Genomic DNA, 22307 nt, shown 5'->3' on the forward strand with positions numbered 1-22307 from the left:
TCCATAGGAAGCAGTGACTGATTGTAAAGTACCAAGAGTATATATTAAATCCTTATTCATTTCAATAATCATCAGGAGCAATGAATTAAATTTTAGTGCATAAAAATGCTATACTGTACAGATCAAAAAGTAGAAGTGATCAGGGCTTCCTTTAATCTGTGCTCATATTCGTGTACATTAGGAAGTGAATCAGCCTAGTAGAGAATTAGAAAAAGGTGCTCAGTCCTCTAAGCAGACATAGTCTGGCTGTAGAGAGTGGAGGTTGAGCTGGAAGCTCCCTCGTCCAAGCACGTTTGCGCAATGCACTCACTAATTGCACAACCCTACATGGTGGTCATAAAGCTAGTAACTGCTGTAGCCAATACATACAGAAGCCAGTTAATGGACCCACAGATACTAGGCCCTATATTTTTGAGACTAACTATACTAATGAAATATTAACTGGTGTCTGAAGGCACAATCTACTTGATTTTCAATTACATTATATAGATAAAAGCATTAAAACTAACACAGACAGCATGAAAGATCAGCAGGTATAACAATAACAAAACAAAGGTAAGTTTAAATCAAATGATATCCTCAAGTAGTCTTTCAATTTCACTTACTCACCTGCTGTGTGCCCCCAGTGCCTTCCTACCAAATCATAAGTCAACCGGCCATGTCCTTTTTGGGTTCATGTAGAACTACACACAACCAACTGACTTATGATTTTACCTCTATGCACTCACTGCTGTGGAAAAGCAGGTGCATTATAAAACACACGGCTTACGGATTATATATAAGCTATTCATGGGTTCCTGATAAGTTTTTAAAAGTTTTCGTGCTCCTTAAAAAGGTGTGCTTGAATCTAAAGACAAATTTGTTTGCCTTAATTTATTTTATATTGATAAACTGAAAATACGGTGGTAACTGATATCCTTTAAATCACGTTCTAAAATGAAGCTTTTTGAATATAAATAGAATAACTGAAAAGAAACAAAATGTGTTTTGTGGTTCCCTCTAGAGTGGAGAACTGAGTTGCAGAACGCAAAAGAGGAAAGGAGAGTTTTTGCTAAATGACTTTATACTTTAAATTTTTTTTAACTCTATATATATTATCTATGCCAAAATTAATTAATTAAATTTCCAATGATAATATAAAAGAATGAAGCAATCTGATTATGAGTACTAGTTCCTACATTACCTCACGGGATTACCTGGGCAACTCAACTTTATGGGCCTCAGGTTTCCTCATGTACTAAATGACTACAATGGCTCCTTTCTAGTGCAATTGTTTTATAACTTATATGTTCAGTAATTACTGAAACAATGTTTTCCAAATAGCTTAGCTCTATTAAACAATGCAACTGTACTCAACACTATACTTAGAGGCTCTTAGCCTTAGCACATGCATCTATACATCAATATTTACTAAATTTCCATGAGACTGACTACCAATCTTCAAATTTACTGTGACATTTAAGAATCCAAAATGTCACTGAACAGTTTATAATGGAATAGTTTAAAAAATTTAGTTACTAAAATAAATGCTTAACTCTCAATTCTAAACATTTGAAAGTAATAGCCAAATGTTCCAAGTGCAAAATAATATACATTATCATATATTAATATAAAAGCCTAGAGTATAGGCATTATACTTTCTCCTCTCTATCAGGATTATTAGTGGCTTCTATTATATAAAACATGAAAGTGAAAATAACCTTTGTCTCTTAGCTTATTTCAACACTGTCAAGTAGTACTTTAAAAATAACATTTTCTAAAAGCAATGTATGTTTCACTGTAAAAAATTTAAGAAATATGGACAAGGAAAGACAAAAAAATCTCATAATTCTACCATCCAAAGGTAACCAGTGCTAATATCCTGGTATAAATATATAGGCACTATCTATAAAATATATTCTGTTTTATAATCTTTTCTTACTTAACATATTTGAACTTTCCCCAAATTATTAAATAGCAGTCTACAGTGAATCATTTTTCTCTACCAGAAAATCATTAGTGACCACCAGCATGTGAGCTGATGGCTGTTATCAGACTTTTATCCCTACTACTTGAAAGCTGGTTTAGGAGCAAGGCCCCTCTTAACACCAGCCAACTTCCCCTTCAAAATAAAAGACATGACATTTCTGAAAGGCTTCTGATCCCAGAGTTAAAGATTCTGCTAACATAAAATAAAATTCCATTACAGACATTGCCATTCCCTTCAGGCTCTTCTGGGTTGCTTTCTAGCTTGTCTTAGAAAAATAAGAAAGTGTATTAAGGTGTGGCTTTGCTCTGTCACTTGTTGGCTTGGTCCCATTTGTGTGTTTTAGAGTTGAAATTGTCTTAAAACTGTAGAGCACCCAGATAGATGTCATTCTGATGGGCGCTATATAAACTGTGAAATAAATATATTTACAGGTTCTAACTGGAAGGCAAAACAAACTAGAATGAAAGGAAAAATAATGATGCCGTAGTTGTTACATACACATGTTGTTTAACACAGGTTTGAAACCTGCTTTATAAGGTGCACTTTAAATTACAGGCTATAAGGTAAGATTAAAAAATACAAACTGGACTGGTATAGAAAAAACACGTTATTAATATTGATTACAGTCGATTTTTAAGGTTAAAAAGCAGTGCTTTAATTTTAAAAAAGAAATCTGCAACAGGTGGTGAGTGACTTGCAATTAGTAAAAACTTCTGGCAGAAACATACCATGTAGTAATCACAATGATCTTGGCTTGTGAGATGCTACTTAACCTTTTGCAAAAAATAATGAAGCAGTATGATGCTACCAGAGTTTATAAGAAAGGTCATTATCACAGGCTAAACAGGTCCAATAATATATTCTCTTGGAACATGCAAGTACAGGCTTGTCTGTACCCAATCAAAACCACTGGTAGCTTATTTCATACTCATTATACTTTGCAGTTTTCCTTGACTTCCATTTTTTTTTTTTCAAATCAACACACCTCAATCCTTTAAAACAAAACACTTGCAGTTCATTTTTCCGATAGTTAATAGTAATGGAGTAATAATGTCTGTTTAGTCCATGAATTTTGATGAAGATTTCGGATGAGTGACTGCCCCAAAATTAAGCATTTAAAAGTATAAAGTTATCAAAGTGTAACCAAGGCTTAAATCATGGTTAACTGTCAAAGCCACAACTCCCCAAAGACAACCTCATGACAGAGCAAGGTTTCAGAAGGGAGCAGCAATAGCTACTATAATGTCTTTGTTTTATGTATTCTACTTAATCAAACATGGTATTTCTGTCCTTTTAATTAATCTTTAGAGGAGTAATTAACTAGATAGACACAGACTGTGGTGCATTTAAAAACACATTTAAAATAATTTTTGCAGACAATAAAGATTTGTATAAAAACACCATGGCATGTGAATGATACAAAGAAAACAATCACTCAAGAGGATATTAAGTGTCTGAATACCAGTAACTGCAATTAGTGGTAATTGATTATCACAATAAAAAGCAAGACATAAACTCTCATCACAAATAACATATGGATGTTTTTTATAGGATTTATTTTAAAGGTGGGTTTTTAAAAAAAGAACATTTTAAGTATATTTAAGAATTATTTCTAGGGCTATCTGAAAATATACAGCAATTTCTCCATTGTTTTCTGCTATGAAAAATACCTACTAATCAAGCAATGATAATAGTTACATCCTTCACTGGAAACTCCTATTGGTCCTTCTCTATAATGTTAACCATGCAAAGCCAGAATGCTTTCAAGATAAAAGATCTACTATGCTTCCAAAAAGGGTGTCCTCAAATATGATAGGAAAATTTAAAGACCCCATTAAAAACTGACTCACATATGAGCAAATCTAACTTTTACAACAATATTTCCACAATTCTCTTTTAAAACAAAAGAAGATTAATTTGCAAGCAAATTAAAATGCTAAGAATTAGAACTTAAAAAGACTACTTATAGCAGGCTTTTAAAATTGAAAACAGAGTTTTAACACATTATCAAATATAGGCAATACCTGGATAGATGGCTTGTTTAAGTGACCCAGATTCGAAGTTGTTTGTCTTGGTTCATGTCCTAAGACCATCATATTAGCATTGATCAATCTGAAGGCATCAATAACAACCTGTAAAAATAAGGTGTCAAGTCAATTTTTTTTTTTTAAAAGCAAGTGATAATGCCAAGCAACAGTGGACAAGGCATGATCAACGTGCATCTGTTTCTGGACTATATCCAGAAAATCATTTAATTATAATATTAATAAAAAAGAACCTCCTGCTGACTGTGCCATCAGCACACCACCCTCTATCTTGTAATGTAAGGTGACACCAATTATTGCAATTTTCATGAAGCAGTAAAGAAAAAAAATTAACTTTGCATCTTTATTATTGAAATATGTCATTACTAAACTTACACCAAACAGCCTTCACTGGTGTGCATATGTTTGTCACCTAAATTTTACCTAATCAAAATGAATGACAGAGAAACTAAAACTGAAAGTGAGCACAAGTTAAGGGACCACATCTAAAGCCCAGCCCTGTCACATCAATTACACCACCAGAGTACTTGAAACGACAACAAAATTACAGCCACCAAGGCACTTGCCCACATATTCTCTTCTACTCAGATACCTTTTACTTCTTGTGACTATGAAAGACTATACCTTGTCTGATGGCCTTAAATGTCCAAGCCACTGTCAAGTATAAAAGGCACAATATAAGAAAACCAAGGTCATCCACGCTTTAAGCCAAGAACATGGTATGGAATGATATGGTCCTAAATTCATGGTAAAGATATTACAATAAGTATATTCTTTTTGTGTGTACAGAAATACTTCAAATTCTTCTATGATACAATAACATCTGTTAGCTCTTACACATAAAGAGATTAACAAGAATCACATACTTGCTAAAGCTTTTCAACACTGTAAAGTTTTATGTAAAGTCATGTGACTTTAAGACAGATTGCCACTTTAAGGGAATTTAACTCAATAGATTTATCACATGAAACAATCTTAAAGCAAGATGATATAGTAAGTAACACAGTATTTCTATATTTTGCCTTTAAAAGTGCTGAACGATTAAGATTTATCAATGTTTTAAAAGCTGTGTCAACTAGATTTGTTCTTATTTGTACAATTATTACTTGAGGATACTAAGAGATTAAAAATAGTTAAGCCAACCAAATAGAATCAAGTCTGAAAATTCTGTTTGTAATAAGTATTACTGTATGCTGTATGCTAAAGAACAAGATTTAAAGAAAGAAAATCACCCTGTGTAAAAGATTGCTGTGATGGGTCCAAAGACAATAACAAAAAATACAAACCTAGACTAAAACATGATGACAAGTGAATCAGTCTAAGCTTCTGTCTACTCATTCAGCCTACAATATCAACTCTGAATTTTACTTTTATTTTGAACAGTTAACATTTTCCCAAAGATTCATTCCTCTTGCATCAAAATAAAGCAAAGTATCCCCAGAACATGAATTAATAGTTTGTGAAAACTTTTTTCTTTTTATACAATAACCTTAATCCACACTTAACTTTCATGTTTATATATAAATATGGCCTACATTGCTTATACTTAAAAATTTTTTCTAAACATATTCTGTTTTTTTAAAAAAGCAATAAAAACAAGTACTATCAGACATATTTTAGTCAGATGTTATCATAAATAACTTCAAACAATTGTTAAAAATATAGAAGTAAAATTTTCTCACACTCGTACTAAAAAAGAACATAAAATAAGATATAGTTAAAATGTTGGCAAAAGAGGAAGAAGGTGACCATTTTCCAAGATAGGTATATAACTTAAATACAAAATTAAGAAATGCCACCCTAACTATTAACAGTCAATAGTTAAGAGCAAAGCATCATTTTGGTCCATTTCAAGATTTCAGTAAATTCATTTGTGAGAGGGAGAAAACGCTACTACAAAATTAAGAAAATTTCATTATATATCACAACAAAATTCCTATATACTTTTTTATATTGAATGCTTTCAAACTAAAACAGCAGACAGCTATTTTACTTGTAGAAGTCTGTATTATTTCTCTGAAATATTATAAGCAGGTGTGAAACTTCATAAAAAGGAAATGAAAATACCAGTTAAGTAGATATCATGATCTGTTAAAAACAAATTTTTAAAATTTTCTTTAGAAACTAAGAGAAAAATTCAAGAACTTAATAAAATGACATGCTTTCATTGACAATTCCTGAGTAGCAATGATGGCCTATAGAAAATGACTACTTTACACTAAGATTAAAGGAATTTGCTGCCATCACTATAGCAACTGTCTTAAGGAAACTAACATGTTCAACAACCTGCAGACCAAAATTAGATTTAGTATGCAATAAAATATAAACATGGCAATATAGTCTACATTTTAATTTCTGTATAATTTTATAATTGCTTTTTGCGCTGTGAAAATAAGTGGATTTATCCTTTAGAGCAACCTATCAAAATAGATTCATTAATGTCCAGTGCGCTAATGAGCAATGGGTGAAGAAGGTGTTAATTATGCCACAGTAAGATTTAAAAAAAAAAAAAGCCCTAGTGAGCACTCGATGGTGTGTATAAGCTGAAAGCGTTTCTCCATGTTTGTGTATTTACAGCATGATGCAATAGAATGACAGCAAAATGGTCACTCCATGGTTAAGAACAGAAATCTTAGATATAACACACTGAACAAAGAACTCCCAAGAATTAATTAAGGTATGGGTGGGTAGGGGAAATAATCCATTTTTTTTGAGCTCTCTGAATTTTCTAAACAGTTCATTTTGAAGTATATAGACATTAAATTAGTTCAGTTTATATCTTATAAACTCAAACAGTAATTTAACCAAAAAACTTTACACAAAAACTATCTCCTTAATACATAATAACAAAAACCTCTGAGCTAAAGTATGAAGAATATTTTCAGGAATATGATGCTAGACTTTGAAAAATTCCTTTCCATGCTGAAGGCCTACATACTACATTGAATCTCTATTCACCCGCCTGACCATTTAATTTTTTCTGGTACAAGTGCCTTGAGACTTTTCAGAGGTCACTGCAACAGTAGACAGCTTATAACAAAACCATTAGCAGTTTGGCTAGCTTAGGGAAACCTCTTACTTTCCTTTTTTGTTTATTATCACTGCATGAATCTGCAGCATATGATAGTTTATAATTTCTCAGGCTTGTTAAATTCATGTTAAAGGTCTGTTTTCTTGTTGAATAAATTTTGTTCATATAATGCTGCCTATTTCATACACTCAGTCTTTAATAGCACCTTTGGTCTATGCGCAACTCACAGATCAAAACAGAGGACTAAAATAGGGGTTGATGATGCTATTTACATGTGTGATTCCTGCTGTCTTCTTGTTAGTAGCTTTAATATAATAGAAGACCTTGTCTGTTTTGTAATTAACACATCTTTACTGGAGAGATATTTGGAAGTGATTGCTGTGAATATACTGGTTAGTAAAATAAACACAATCACACACCACTTTCTGTTATCAGACAAATTTGTGAATTGTACACATTATACTCCAGATCAACAAACTGTGATATAACAGCCAAGTAGAAGACACATATTTATATAACCCTTTATTTTTCTGAAAATATGTATTCACTCTGACCTTGCAAATATAATTAGCTTGTGGGATGTGCAGATTTCAGTACCATGGTTGCTTTACTAATTGCAACTCTTGGAAATAGATACTAAATATTTGGAAGCTGCCAATACAAAATAAAAACTGCATGTTTTTTGTACATCTGTCTTAGATTATAAAAGCAAAATAGTTTTAAAAACAATATTGAGTTCCGTATTTATTCCAAGCATGCCCAAGGGTCAAGGATCTATCATTTCATTTTAATGATGAATCTGGTTTATTACTTAAAACTCAGTTTAATCCATAATTTTTTGGCTTCTTTCATGAGTAGAATACAGTTCATCCAATATGCTATTTATTTTAAAATTCGTGTTTTCATATCAACTGCTAGGTCACTGAAAGACTAGACTAAATTTCTAAAGCACCAATATATAGTTCCCAATTTTTACATCCGAAGGAAGCTATTTTTAAGCAAAGCTCTTCAAATTAGTTTAATACAAAGCTGTTTTAAAGAAAAATACACAAACACTTCTGGCAGTAGCTGTAATTTTTTTCTCTCTCTCTTTTCAGTAGTTGCCTTTGGTCCAGTTGCACTTATATTACAGTCAATGACTATGGGTATTTACACAGAGTAGAAATAATGTTTTAAGAATTTATAATGCATTCATTTTCTTGAGCTTAAAAATGAAACAATCAGAATCTTCCATAACCTCAGGTCAGCTCACTATATATATAATATATGTATTATATATGTTTACCTATATATTATATATAATAAAAATTATTCAGTTCATCATATATAGGTGAACATAAGTGAACTGAAATAATTTTTAAAATCTTGAAAAAAATTTTAAGACCTCAAAATCAATGTCAAACACTAAAAAGAAAAAAAGTAAAAATTCAGTTACTAGTTAGATTACATATTTTAAAACATAAAACCATCACTATATAAAGTAAATCTCCAAATGATTATAAAAATGAAAGGTGCGGAAAGAAAGGCAACACTCAACCCATATCAAATACTCTTTATCACCTAGAAATGACCTGTTATCAACTGCTTAGGTTGTTTCTAGATTCTTTAAAAATTAAGAGTGCATGTGACCTGGGAAGTACTGCTGGGGTTTGTGACCATTTCATTACTTCTGCTGCCATGCACTGCCAGACATCTATAAGAGAAAAACATCTTATGTCTCTTGTAAGCCCACAGCATAAAAAATTCAGAGAAATCTTACTTTTTATGCCATTTCCAATGAAAAGCACTAAGAACTAAAACTGACTCATGCCAAATGCATATCACTGAATTGCTGTGATTTCTTAGTCTCAAGTTTGCAACACGGAAATTATTTATAAAATGTCAATTTTAGCTCTGGAAAAGAAATTCCTATGTGTATGTACATTTTCTTTCTTCATCCTCGGAGAATTGCTTACTGTAGCTAGAGATCTGTAGTACAACTTCAGTATATTGGGAGAAAAGGGGGATGGGGTGTAACTTGCATAATTTACTTTTTTTGACAAGTGAAGACATGCATCAAAATTCAAAGAGTAAATCCACAAGTTTTGAACATATATGCTTTAATGAAAACAAATCGATCTTTAGAAACTAGTATGGTAAAAGGTAATTAGACATTTTTAGATTCATGAAACACTGGGAAAAGAATTTACTTAAGTTATAATAAAAATAAAGTTTCACAGAATTTTTTTCAACATATGCATGTAGTCAGTATGGTGTAGAGGTTTAAATGCTTGAGGCACTCTGGAGTCAATCCTGCCTAAGTTAGAATTCTGGGTCTATCACTTACTAGCTAAGGGACCTCAAACAAGTTATTTAACCCTTCAATTTCTCCATTTGCTCATGAATGACGATGCCTCATAGACTTGGTAATAAAATATGTGTTTCTGCCACTATAGTTTTCAGTGTTACTAACTGTGGCACTGATGGAGTTGCCCAGCTCAGATCTTTCAACAGAACCTGCTGTGGAGCGCATGACTGACTCACAACCTCCAGCTTTTACATCTTTGAATCCACTGGGCATTCACACCAGGTCATACTTCTCCTGGGCAGCTCCCAGCCAACAACTGAACACAGCAGTGGTACTAGAACCTAGCCATTCCTGCCAAATAAGGGATTCCTCCAAAGGCTAATTTTGGCTCAAGGACTCCCCAGCAGCCTGGCTGAAATTTTCTGAGCACTAGCTGCAGTCTGTGGCTCTTCTACCCAATCTACCTTCAATTTCTCCTTTGCAGGGTCAAACCTTCACTGCTGTCTGAAGGCTCTCCCCTTTCTCCAACATGGGTGTCTCCCCCAATAAATCTCTTGCATGTCTAATTTCATTTTGGCATCTGATCCACAGAAGACCCAAACTGATACAGTTAACAAAGCAGAGGACTGCTATCATGAAGAGTGTTAAAATTGGAAAAAAGTTACCCTAAAAATCAAGTTATAACTATAAATTTTGCATCAAGAGACACCTGACATATAAAAAAAAATAGGAAACTAGAATGACACTTTAAGATGTATTTCCTTAGGGAAATTCCTAATTACAATAAGAAAGTGTATAGTTGTACTGAAGGTTATTATCTGTCTTTTAAAAATGACTGAATATGCCTAAAATCTTGATACTACTCCTGCATGATCGGTGTTTCTAGACTCACAAGTGACAAATAAACAGTGAGCTTAAAATTGAACTCCTCAGGGGACTACTAATAAGCTACAAGAGACTATCACCTATGGGTCACTAGTCTGATATCAACTTAAGAGTGTCAATTCTATCTAGTGGCTACTCAGCCTACATAAAATGGAACCAGTGACTTCAGATCCCTTTCTAGTGGAAAAATTAAAACAACTGGTTTGCCTGTTGGCAATTCCATATAAAGCACAGGAATAAAAGGCCCTAGAGAACAAAGATGGGCTGAACTTTGTTAGCATGGCAGTAGAGCATGTGGATGAGACTAAAGGACCTATATACATTGCTTGTGCTGTAACACCACATTCAAAGAAAAATACAAAGTATATCCACTGGAATACTATCTCTCAATAGGCAAAGGCATTGTAGTAGGAAAAATATGTAAAGGCCAATTACTTTGCTGTGTATCACTTTTGTGTATTTTTATTTTGCTTATCAATTAAATACTATATAGAAATTATCTTGCTAATCCTCTCAACAACCAAGTGTAGGTATTAATATTATCAATTTATGGATGAGGAAACTGCAGTGTAGAGAATTTAAATCAATTAAATGAAATGACACAACCAGTAAATGATATCACTATGATTTGTACCTATACAGCATGCCAAAGCCAGTACTCTACATCATAAAGCTGTTTGTTATAATAGCTGTCCTGACACAAAACCAAGAAACAACTACTACTAGGTTAAGTTATACTCAACAGCAAGGTTTGTGTCTCATTCGTCACTGAATATCCATTCTGTAACAGAGTAAGTGGCACACAAAATACAGTGCAAAATAAATATCTATTGAAATGAAAACCTTAAAAAAAAAGCACTTTTGGTTACTATGCTATAGAAATTTTTACCACTTATGTTTATTTTTCCTTAAAGGAAAAGAAAAGAAAAATATCCATTATCTATAAACAAAATCTAATCAGTAGCTTGTTAACAATATAGTCCTTACTTATCACTGCTCAGTTCTGAGTTCATGAAATACCTTTTTGTGACATGCTAAACTGAGAAACTGATAGAGCACTGACATGTATTTAATTTGGATTTAAAACTACATATGGTAAAACTATCTGGAAAGTGAAACGTGGCTGTAAGCATCTATTAATCAGCTTATTAGTAGCCTAAAAATCACAACTGAGAGATCAATTATGACTTTGAAGAAAATTTACCGCTTCATTTTTACCCTCTTAAGAAAATTACAATGACAAGAAGACATTAAACTTGACAAAACTAAGTCCCAGGTCCAGAAATATCCTCACAACTAACAATGGCTAATGTCACATCTAGAATGTAATCTTTAAAAATTAAAATATATGGGTTCTGAAAAAGCCTCTCAATCAAAGTCATAGTTTCCACATTTCCACTTGCTGGTACAAAACTGGCATTAAGGACAGGGAGTAGATCGTATTCTTCTCTATAACTCCAATGTACTCTTGGCACAAAGTAGTGATCAACAAGTGTCTGTTGAACCAATGACCAGGGATAATTAGATGACTACAGACAGAAAAGCATTCAAGAAGTGAGAGTCAATAAATAATATTCTTACAGGTAATGAATGATGTATTTTTACGGAAACAGTTGGATTCAAACTAATTTGAAGCACATTACATCATTCAAAATGCACAGCAAGTAGTAAAGCATAACAAATTAGCTCAGAGATTATATTATTAATATAGAAGCTCCAGGTTAAAAGAACTCCATAGGAACTCTTACCTCTATATACGACTTATGCTCTTAGAATTTTAAAAGTAAAATTATTTCTACATACCTAGCTGACAATTTTTTATATCAGCTAAATAAATGTGATAAACTATTACATGTTATTCTATCATAAATAGTATATGCAAATTAGTACCTATAATATTTTCTTAGGTGTCCTCACAAGATCTGAGAGTGTTATAAAACTTCGAACTGATAATAAGAGTGAAAGACAGGAAGCAAACAAAAGATAATACAGTAACAAAACTTGTTCCAAGAATACCTTGGAAGGGTATGCTCACAGAGCTATGTCAGGAATGGAAATAGATTTTTTTATGTATTCTATTTCCTATTTTTCTTTTTCCACCTGGAAAACTAGACAAAGAAAAGGGGTGTGTACAATTTATGATTAAGATTACCCAGCCCTAGCTAACACTCGTGGGATACTGATCAAAAAATAATCTTACAAATATAGCAGCTATGCTAAATATCTTTTCCTACTTTTAGTAGACAAATGACTATTAAACTTGAACTCTAGCTCTAATTTTACAGGGTTCAAACTGATCAAGGATAATGTCCATGAGTAAACTGGCTAACTGACCTTGTCAATCACACGTTCCAGTCATTTAATATACGACTCTATGCTGACATATAAAAAATTAATAAATGTCACAAAATTAACTGCAGTTTTTTGGATATGCTAAAAGCTAAAAAAATAGAATTGGTAATGACTGAACACTGACGCAAATTCATTCCTCGATTTTATTTTATAAACATTTATTAAAAAACTATTGCAACGCACTAAATTCCAAGATATGAATTGGTATCTCTCCTCAAAGAAGTCTCACTTTTGTGGGGAAGACAACACAGACAGATGAATAAAATACAAAATGGTTACGTGCAATACATTAATCACCTCATAGGCCCAAGTTTCAAAGTAATATATTCACTTCCTTTTCATCAGCATGCCCAAGGAAAACATCTTAGAAAATGGTAAGTGCTAAATAAAAGTTGGCCAATCAGAAGAGTATTCCTGGATTAGTTAGCATGCACAAAATATAAGAAGGGAAGTCTTCATTTCTTTTATAGTCATTACCATATTCCTAAATGTAGCAAATTAGAGATTAATTTATGGGCTTGTTCTTATCAAAACTTGCAGAAACATTCACATTCTATTTTTTTAATATTCTAGTTCTTGATCCTTTTAAGTATGAATTATGTTAATCTTCAGAATAAAGTCTCATTTATTGCACACCTCCTAATATGACATGTGTACTCTAATCTCTACATATATTACCTCATGATAGTCATAATGCTATGAAATAGGTACTAAGATTCCTGTTATATAGATGAAAAATCTGAAGCTCAAGAAAATTAGGTAAGGCTTGTTCAAGGTCACACTGTAAAGAGGAGATAAAAATGGGGATTTTAATGCAGGCCTGACCCCTAAGTCTGTATTCTTCATTACTCTATGTCCTCTCTCTCTATATGAGAGAGAGAGAGAGAGTATACATATATATATAAAATAAGAAGGTCAAAACAAGACTACTATTTGAGTAAACCGAGTACTTAAAAACCTTCACCATCTTGAAACTTTCTAATATAAAATTTCTTGGAAAAGTAAAATATTTGCTACCCACTCCTGAAAGAAAAGACACAACCTTCTAGATATCTGAAAATAAAGGGTATGCTCTTACAACATTCATTCACTAACTTTTTAATTTTTTTAAAAATTAGAGACGGAGTTTCATCATGTTGCACAGGCTCATCTCAAACTCCTGGGCTCTAGCGATCCACTCACTTTGACCCCCCAAAGTGCTGGGATTACAGATGTGAGCCATGGTACCTGGCCACATTCCCTAACTTTCTTCCCGTATTTGTATTTATTCTCCAAAGCCCCATCTTTTGTAAAATGCTAGTTGTTTAAACAAATTAAAACCAATCAAACCACTCATTTTACATTCTAATATCTGTGGAAAAAAGAATGAACAAAGAGGTAAGTACCACTTGGAATGATATTGTTTCTACATTCTTCCCATGCGGAACAAGCTCCTCTTTTCTGAGTGATGTTCTGCCTACCCCTCAAAGCTCAGCCCAAGCTTTATCTACTTTGTGCAACCTACAACTGATTTCTCCCTTCTTCTAATTTTAATTTGCATTTACTGTGTTTGTTATACAAGTAATACTTTATTGTATACTGGCACATACAACATTCTGAATAAGTATTTGTTGAATTATTTCTGTCTCTAGCAACCAATTTAATACTTACAGAAACAAGCAATTTCAGTATATTTTGTATCAGTATGCAATGTAGGTTATCAGTATATAATTGGCAGAATGAGATCTTGCTCACTACTAACACTAAATGTATATAATTTATCTTCTCAAAGAAGACAAAGACCATTTTTTAAAATTCATTTTGCATCTTAGAATCATTAGCATACAGATCAGGTATACTTAAGAAATACCTGCAGATAAGCTGACCTGCAGTTAGATAAACATCACATTTTTTAAAGTCCATTGAGTGTTTTGATCAGATTAAATAAAAATGTTTCAAGAAAACCTAACCAGTGGAAGACACATTTGGACATAATTAGTCATTCGTTTTTTTATGTTTTCAAAACACAGAACAGACACAATGATTGTTAGGAGTTAGTTAGCTGGTAATAACTGAGCATTTTACTAACAGGAACCCCATCAAGGAAAATGAGTTCTCTAAAGCAGTAATGCTTTTTAATAAATATATTACAATATCCTAATTAAGTTGTAGGCTAGTTTTATGATTTTGCCCAAAGTGACCATTCTTTTTGCCTCAAGAAAGAAGTATAGTCACATTACAAGTTGAATTAACTTCTAAATTTGCTGCTGGATCTGGTTGTGGGCTGAGTATACAAGATAACAAAACATTCAGCAAGAGGTCCCCACTGTGCCACTTGAGAACTAAAGTTTAAAATATGTAAATATGTATATTTTACAAATGAACTAAATTCTGCAAGCAGACCTTATAAACTATTTCACTGATTAGAGCAGAACTCACTGGTAACTTCTGTGAGCTTACTCTCCATTTAAATTATGAATGCAATTACCATTGATTTTCACCTGTATCATTTTAAAACATTTATAGTACTGTACAATATGCAGAGGGTTACAGACTCTTTATCATATAGTGTATTTCATTATTTATGTTGATTTCAGTGTTTACTCCTAGGGATGTCAGAAAAGTCAACAGGAATAAGTCTGTCTAAATTGTTTTTTAAAATTAATGGAACAGCACATATTAAAAAATCAATTAATATATAATACATAATATCTACAGAAAACTATGGAGAACCTAAGAGGAAATGTACAGCTCTTTCCCCTGACTTATGCTGAAGAGAGTGACACCTATCCACAGTAACTTAAGGAATGGCCTCACAATAACCTCTGGTATTCATTTTGCATTCTGCAGTTACTCTGAATATATCATTCATAATGGTTTAATATTAAGGAATTAAAGAGCCATTAAAAAAGCCTGAGCCCTGAAATTTTACAGAACTGGATTCATACCTTTGTTCTGCTGCTAACTCATGGTCTGACTTTGGCAAAGCAATCTCCTTGGCCCTGATTTTGTTTTTTTAACCACTAATAACATGTAATGGTAACAGGGTCTATCTTTAGGATTATAACAAAGAATAAATGAGATAAGTTGAAATGGTTATTCACAATACCTGGCTCACAGCAATTATTCAATAAAAATATAATCAAGTCACCATAAAAGAAAATCAAACTATTGTGAATGAATTGAGATTACCAAGAAAGAATCCAGGCTTATCTACTTTCTCAAAGACAGAAATATTGGAATTTATAAAAATGGAAATATACAAAATGTTCAAGAAAGTGGTTTTATAAAAAGTGAACAGAGACCCAACTTAAATCATTTATATATAAAATGTCATTTTAATTCTTGATCTAATCATTGCCTTACTAAATATTTTGACAGCTTTGATAAATCACACACAGGAAAAGGGAGAGGGAGACTCTTACGTTATTCTTCATTTTTATAAGTTTATATTCCTAAGTATCATGATTTAACTAAAACACTAACTAAGGATTTACTAGCATTTAATCTGATTCATAGTGATGAGAGGACTTGACACTGAAAGAACCATAAATTACAATCAAACTCTGACTCCTTAAAGATGAAGTAGCATTACTGACAAAGAACTGGATCCTTACTTCAAGAGATATAATAGTATGAATCTAGACATTAGGTCCAACAAGTGATACAAACCATCAATGATAGATATTTACACTAAATTTTTTCAAAAAGATTTCTTCCTAACATACAAAAGTAGACAGTGATACATATGATTTCACAAATTTTAGATATATTATTTTTTAAAAACTAAATTTAACATTAAGATATGTGACACATGCATATTTTTAAATGAAATTCATCATTTTAATGTAAATTACAATTAATTAGAAATAATGAAAATTCCAATATTATATAATACTTAACCTAGGTTTTGAAACTAAAATTGCCATTTTAAACATTACAAAAGGATAACCAAAAATAAAATACATACTCATTTATTTACATTTACATTTATTTACTCTATTTTGAGAATGCGTTCTTTCATTGTGTTTAAGTTTATACTTTCCTTTTTCAAAGCAGCCACCATCACATGAGTCAAGATATCATAAAACCTAAGTTGAACTAATACTACAAAATAGAATTCTAATTATATTTAAAATTAAGCTTTAATTATTACTTGTAAATATTGTGGTAGGGGACTTTATTAGATAATTGTTGTATTTGTAAAACAGTAATCATTACTTAAATGAATTACTTACGAGTTACTAAAAAGGTACCTTAAAATAGAGAATTAAACTTAAGAGGTATTAAATATAATTCATAAAGCTAATAACAATCAAGGATTTTTCAACCTCTTTTATCTATATGTTGAGTAACAACACATATAGTTAAAAAAAGTAAATAAATTGAAATATAGGCATATAGCAAGAATCAGAAGCTATCCATTCTGAATGGTCTAGTATATCAGTTTCTATTATTGTTTTTGTGGACAGTTTTTGCCTCTGAAAAGCTAAATCACACCTAATAGGATCATGATTTAGAGAAGACCTCAATTTTTATACACGATAATGATATGATGTCAGAAAACATTCAACTTCAAATTTATGACAGATAAAAACTCCATATTTTAACAACGATGTTTAGTTTGTCTGCTGGTGAGCAGATATAAATGTAATCTGCACTACTATCAAACTCCAGGTCTGATAGATAACAAGCTAATATTTATTTCTAAGTGCTCTAAAAATTATTTGTAAAACCTGCATAAAAAGGATTGCATAAATATATTGTGATTTTATTTTAACAATTATTCTACACTACAATGGAAGTACATGCTCAAACAAGACACCTCAGCAGTATTTTAAAGCAGTAACCACCTAGCCAATTTCTGTATGTTTTGTAGTTTTTCTAATCCACTCTCCCTGTGGTTGAGCAAAATCGAATTGCCTCTCACATTTGCAGACAGCTCTGTGAAGGTGATAATAGAGCTGCTCCCTGCTGTCATGAGGCAGGAAATAGGAAAATGGCATATGGGGCTAGAAAGAAAGAAATAAAAAAAAAAAAAAGAAAGGATGAATGAACAAAAAAAGAGAAAGAGAACTAAACAAGAACAAAAGGGGTTTCAACAAAGAACTATAACCCAATATGCTTTGCAAGTTAATCTGTTTTCAGAATTATTTAGCATATTTAATCATTCATTTGCGTCCTCACTCCAAAAACGTGAATGGTTGATACCAAGTCTTTGGGCAAGTTTTCATTGTCTAAAATATTTGGAAAACACACCTCCAGAGTATGTCCTGGACAATGTCTGCAAAACAATGCCCTTTAAATAGATTTTTAAAATGTGCCAATTCCAAATTCATCATTTGAAAATAAAGGTGAAGCAATGTTTATTTAAATATTAATAAAATGTTTATAGCAGGCTTTGAGTATGGTTTAAGTTTCCTACTTTTATGAAATTCAAAAAATTTAAAGATAAATATTCATGACAATTACACAATAAGTGATTAAAGAAGAAATCTCTAAATAAATTGCTAATAATACCAAGACACAGTTATCAACTTGTACAGTTTTTTTGTTTGTTTTTTAAGTAAACAACCAGCAGCTTTCTGTGTAATTAAGAATCCTGCTTTGAACAAAATGGATTTTTATTTAATGTATCTGTAAACAGAATGTGGCAGTAGATGGCAATAAAGATAGAATCTACTCTACCTTTCCTTTTACACTCTGAATGGGATCCACAACCACTGCCACAGCTCTCTCCGACAAGGCTTCAAAGCTCTGCTGAGTGTTGATATCCACACCAGAAAGCCAACAACCAAAGCCAGGGTGACTGTGATACCAACCAACAACCATCTCCGGCCTGAAACAAAGAGGGCATTCAGATGCTCCGAACAGAACAAGTAATATGTTTATGATATGAAAAGAAACAACACACGGGGTATAAATTAAGAAGAGATGAAAAACACACAGGTGTGAAAAAGCACCATTAGAAACCCTGAAATTGTACACCATATTATCCAGAAAACATGGAAATGAATATGTGTGACAAAGGAGTGCTATCATTAAGAGATGCATATTAGCAGTGGTAGATAAGGCTTTCAGTTTTTCACCTTGTTACCACAGTTTCTCAGAGCCAGTTTTTACCCTTTCAGCATTCAAGTAAATATCTACTCTTTAACTCCTTAGCTCTGGGAGTTGGATTTTCCAGGCACAGAGTACATTTTTAACAATGGACACCAGGATCCACTGTTGTGAAAGGATTAAATATCAATTAAACCAGCAGTAGAACTAGGAACTCAGTCAAAAACCAATTTGCACTGTTCTGCTCAGCTGCTGAGCCTTTTGCTAACATTAATTTTGAAGTTGTTTCCACAGCAGAAGAATTTCAGCAAGAGAATGACAACTATTGAGAGACTTGGTCTGAGGAAAAAACTTTAGAATATTTGGATTATACTTTCTCTGTCTTTAAAACTATGCCTACAAACATAATTAAATATTCATAATCTCATTCAGTTGCAACTCTCAAATACATGGAACATACAAGCTCTTTCAGTTATAAGTGACTAGACAGTAACTCCATATGCTAAACAGAGGGAAGCTACAGCCCAAGCTTACTACGTGGCAGTCAAGAATTTTAACATGAGGCAGTTCTCTGATGGGCAAATATCTCTGGTTCTAAAGGGAAGATATACTAGACAGGCGGTGCATGGCACTGATATTTACAGATACATGACCACCTTTTCTAGAAATGACATTGATAAACATCTATAACGTTGAGGTATGTTTCTATAAATATTTCCCATTATTTCTTTAACTGATCATTTAAAATGCTTACCTTCCTGTCTGCTTCAACATATCCAACATTTTAGCTTGGAACACTGGATCAACTGCCTCCACACTGACACCCTGATTTAGAAAGAAAGAAAAATTATTAATTTTTGTAAATTTGGAAAAAAAAAAAAAAGCTTCCCTATGTATATTATTTGGGGTTGCCAAAATCATTTTATAGGTTTTGATACCTACATTTGATACCTACTCAAGTCATTCAATTATAAACCTCATACCAATCAAGCTTCTAAAATTGCCAACTACCAAACTGCTGTTGGCTAACGAGTTAAGCCAACTTTCAGGATTCTTTAAGAGTATATGGCCATTGCTGTGTATATGTTTACCAGAAATACGAAATAATTGAACCAACCATAACTATTGGTTAGACCTATCTAGGCAAGCATACTTCCTAATGCCATCCTATCATAACTGATGACTAAAATGAGCCTCATTCAAAGTTCTACAAATATTCAGCTATCATAATGAAACAGCCTCAAGTCTCTTACATACAGCATTATTTTGCTAGTTCAACCAAAATAAGATATTTGAACAAGGAAGAATTAAAAGGTTTAGATCATCTCTCTGGGGATAGAGTACTGTCTTTATAGCTCTCAGGGCTGTCTTCTAACCTCAGCAATCTAAATCTAATGTACTTAAAGAAACTAGTTAACATAAGCACTTCCTTCCCACCAAAACAAACACTACGCATATTGAATTCCAACAGAGAGTACATCCTCAAGAACAGGGGTATGCAATCTGCTGCTTATAGGCTAAGAATGTTTTCGGTTTTTTTCTTTCTTTTCATATATATACTTTAAAAGGACTGTCTTAAAAAAGAAGAAGAATATGCAACAGAGACATATGTCTTTATAGAAAAAGTTTACTGACTCTGGGGTCAGAAGAAAAACTTTCTAATTCTATGACACTAGAAAATAGAATTAGAGTGAATATAGGGATCAAAATCTTTTATTTTATATTGTCTAACAAGCATTTACATGTAAGTAATGATACTAAAGCCTAAGAATGATGTATTATAATGGGTATCTACATAAGTACCCATAACATATATAAGTTAGTTTTAGGTGTTTCATGTAGCCTAATATAAAAAAATAGATACAAGTATAAATAGTCTAAGATTTAAATCTAAACCTTTGGTTAACGTGTAGAGTGTTTCTCTATTTCCAAATGTATAAAATAAATATAATGGATATCGAGATGGATAAAATCTGTAGATCCAAATTAGTTTACCTCAACAAATTCATCTATTTAGAGAAAACTTTATATTATTTTAAATATACTGCATTCTGTAGCAAATATTCTATTTTAAATGCTTATTTTTAATATACATACTATATATATTACAGTACTTAAAACTGTAATTTGTTCTCTAGCATCTACCTTATCAAAGTAAACTTACAGAGCTCCGAATAGAACAGCTTTATAACAACAATTTCTTTAATCCTTCTTTTACAAGGCTCAGTAAGAGAAATATTGCCTAGCAAAGAAGAAATATCGCTTGGAAAAATACATGCATATTTTTCTAAGCAAACAGGTGAGAAGGATATATGTGGTTTTTTTTGGAAGGTAGATGGAATGGTTATTGTTTTTTGGCTATTTTCTTTCAGTCAAAATGCACATCTATCAACACAAGTCTAATGCATCAAACAAAAAGGCAAAACAAAACAAACATCTCTGGAAAGAATAATGTATTCTATACAGGTAATCTGTATGGAGTACGGTGCATATAAGCAAAATACCATGCCTGGGAAAAAAAATACTCAGGTTTGCTATTGTTTTGTTTTGTTTTGTTTTGCTTTAACTTAACATTTTAAATAAGAAAAGCTTAAAAAGTCATTCATCACCATATATGGAACATTTTTTAAATGACATATTTCAAAACAATGGGAACAAAACATAAGAACTAGTATACGTGAGTTGAAAATCTAAATAAGAGAATCTCAAATCTTTTGAATACTTGGTTCAAAATCAAACTAACACTCTGCTATTATAGGGTAAGTAACTTTTAAATTCAGTATTTTACACCAGTTTAAGCTGAAGGATTAAGAAAAGAAATTTAGCATTAGCATCATTCAGTTTGTAGACCTATAAGAAGTTATGCTGCATTTTAAAGATTAATGATTTAATTCAATACAATCTAAAAATTTCTATCAAACTTATGATTAATTTTTCCTATTGGAAAGAGAAAACATAATATGATGAGAGTTAGTTTGCATAGGAAAAGAAAAATGAAAAGAAACACATTTACTTGCAGCAGGCAACCATAAAAGTACTCACTGTTCCTGACTGTGGCATAGCAAACACATCAATCACTCTGACGGTATAATCATCAACAAATTCTCCAAGCATCAAACCCATAACTTCCATTGGAACTCCAGCACGGCCATGTTTTAACATCTGTAGAAAGGAAGAGATGTGGACACAAAGCAAATTTCGTTGAGGTCTCTGGTTCCTCTTTATAAAACAAAAACCAAATTTTGTTCCAGTGAAAATAAAAAACTCCTTTTATAAATGTACTTAAAACAATAGCTTATTTATGTCTGAGAGGATTAAGGTGACAAATATTTCAAAGTAAAAGATACAGTGAAAGCAACAGAGTTCTCTAAAGCAAGTAACTACATTCATTACTTACTTTTAACAGTGCCAGGGAAGAGATATAGACTTGTTCTGCTGTGTCCACTGCAGGAGCATCTGTAGGTGGCCCCTAAAAACAAATACATCAATTATTGTTAAAACACACAGAGTTTATGAGTTTAAAATTCAAGTTATATGTGGTATAAACTTGATATTTTTTAAAATAGTTTTGAAAAACATGTCAAGTATCCTTTGATTTGGCTATGACATAATCAAAACACATTTGCAAATATCAAACCTGTAGAAAACAGGTAAAACTTAATACTAAGCCAAGGGTCTAATGGACATAAAGTTTAAGTC

General features: G+C 32.1%; 1 protein-coding gene and 1 long non-coding RNA gene across 2 annotated transcripts in view; one reads left to right on the top strand and one right to left on the bottom strand.

Moving 5' to 3' along the window:
- The window catches only part of LOC129489436 (uncharacterized), a 114094-nt gene that overhangs the window by 33454 nt on the left and 58333 nt on the right, over positions 1-22307 (top strand). The gene's annotated exons all lie outside the window — the stretch shown is intronic.
- Positions 1-22307, bottom strand: part of PSMD14 (proteasome 26S subunit, non-ATPase 14) — a 103149-nt gene that overhangs the window by 22317 nt on the left and 58525 nt on the right. The window contains exons 4-8 of the mRNA XM_055291971.2: positions 22006-22077; positions 21651-21770; positions 19363-19433; positions 18237-18387; positions 3994-4101 (exon numbers count right to left, since the gene is read on the bottom strand). Of these exons, the coding sequence (XP_055147946.1) occupies positions 3994-4101; positions 18237-18387; positions 19363-19433; positions 21651-21770; positions 22006-22077 (522 nt within the window). The remainder of the gene's footprint in view (positions 1-3993; positions 4102-18236; positions 18388-19362; positions 19434-21650; positions 21771-22005; positions 22078-22307) is intronic.

Source organism: Symphalangus syndactylus, chromosome 9 (assembly GCF_028878055.3).
Source record: "Symphalangus syndactylus isolate Jambi chromosome 9, NHGRI_mSymSyn1-v2.1_pri, whole genome shotgun sequence".
Taxonomy (NCBI): domain Eukaryota; kingdom Metazoa; phylum Chordata; class Mammalia; order Primates; family Hylobatidae; genus Symphalangus; species Symphalangus syndactylus.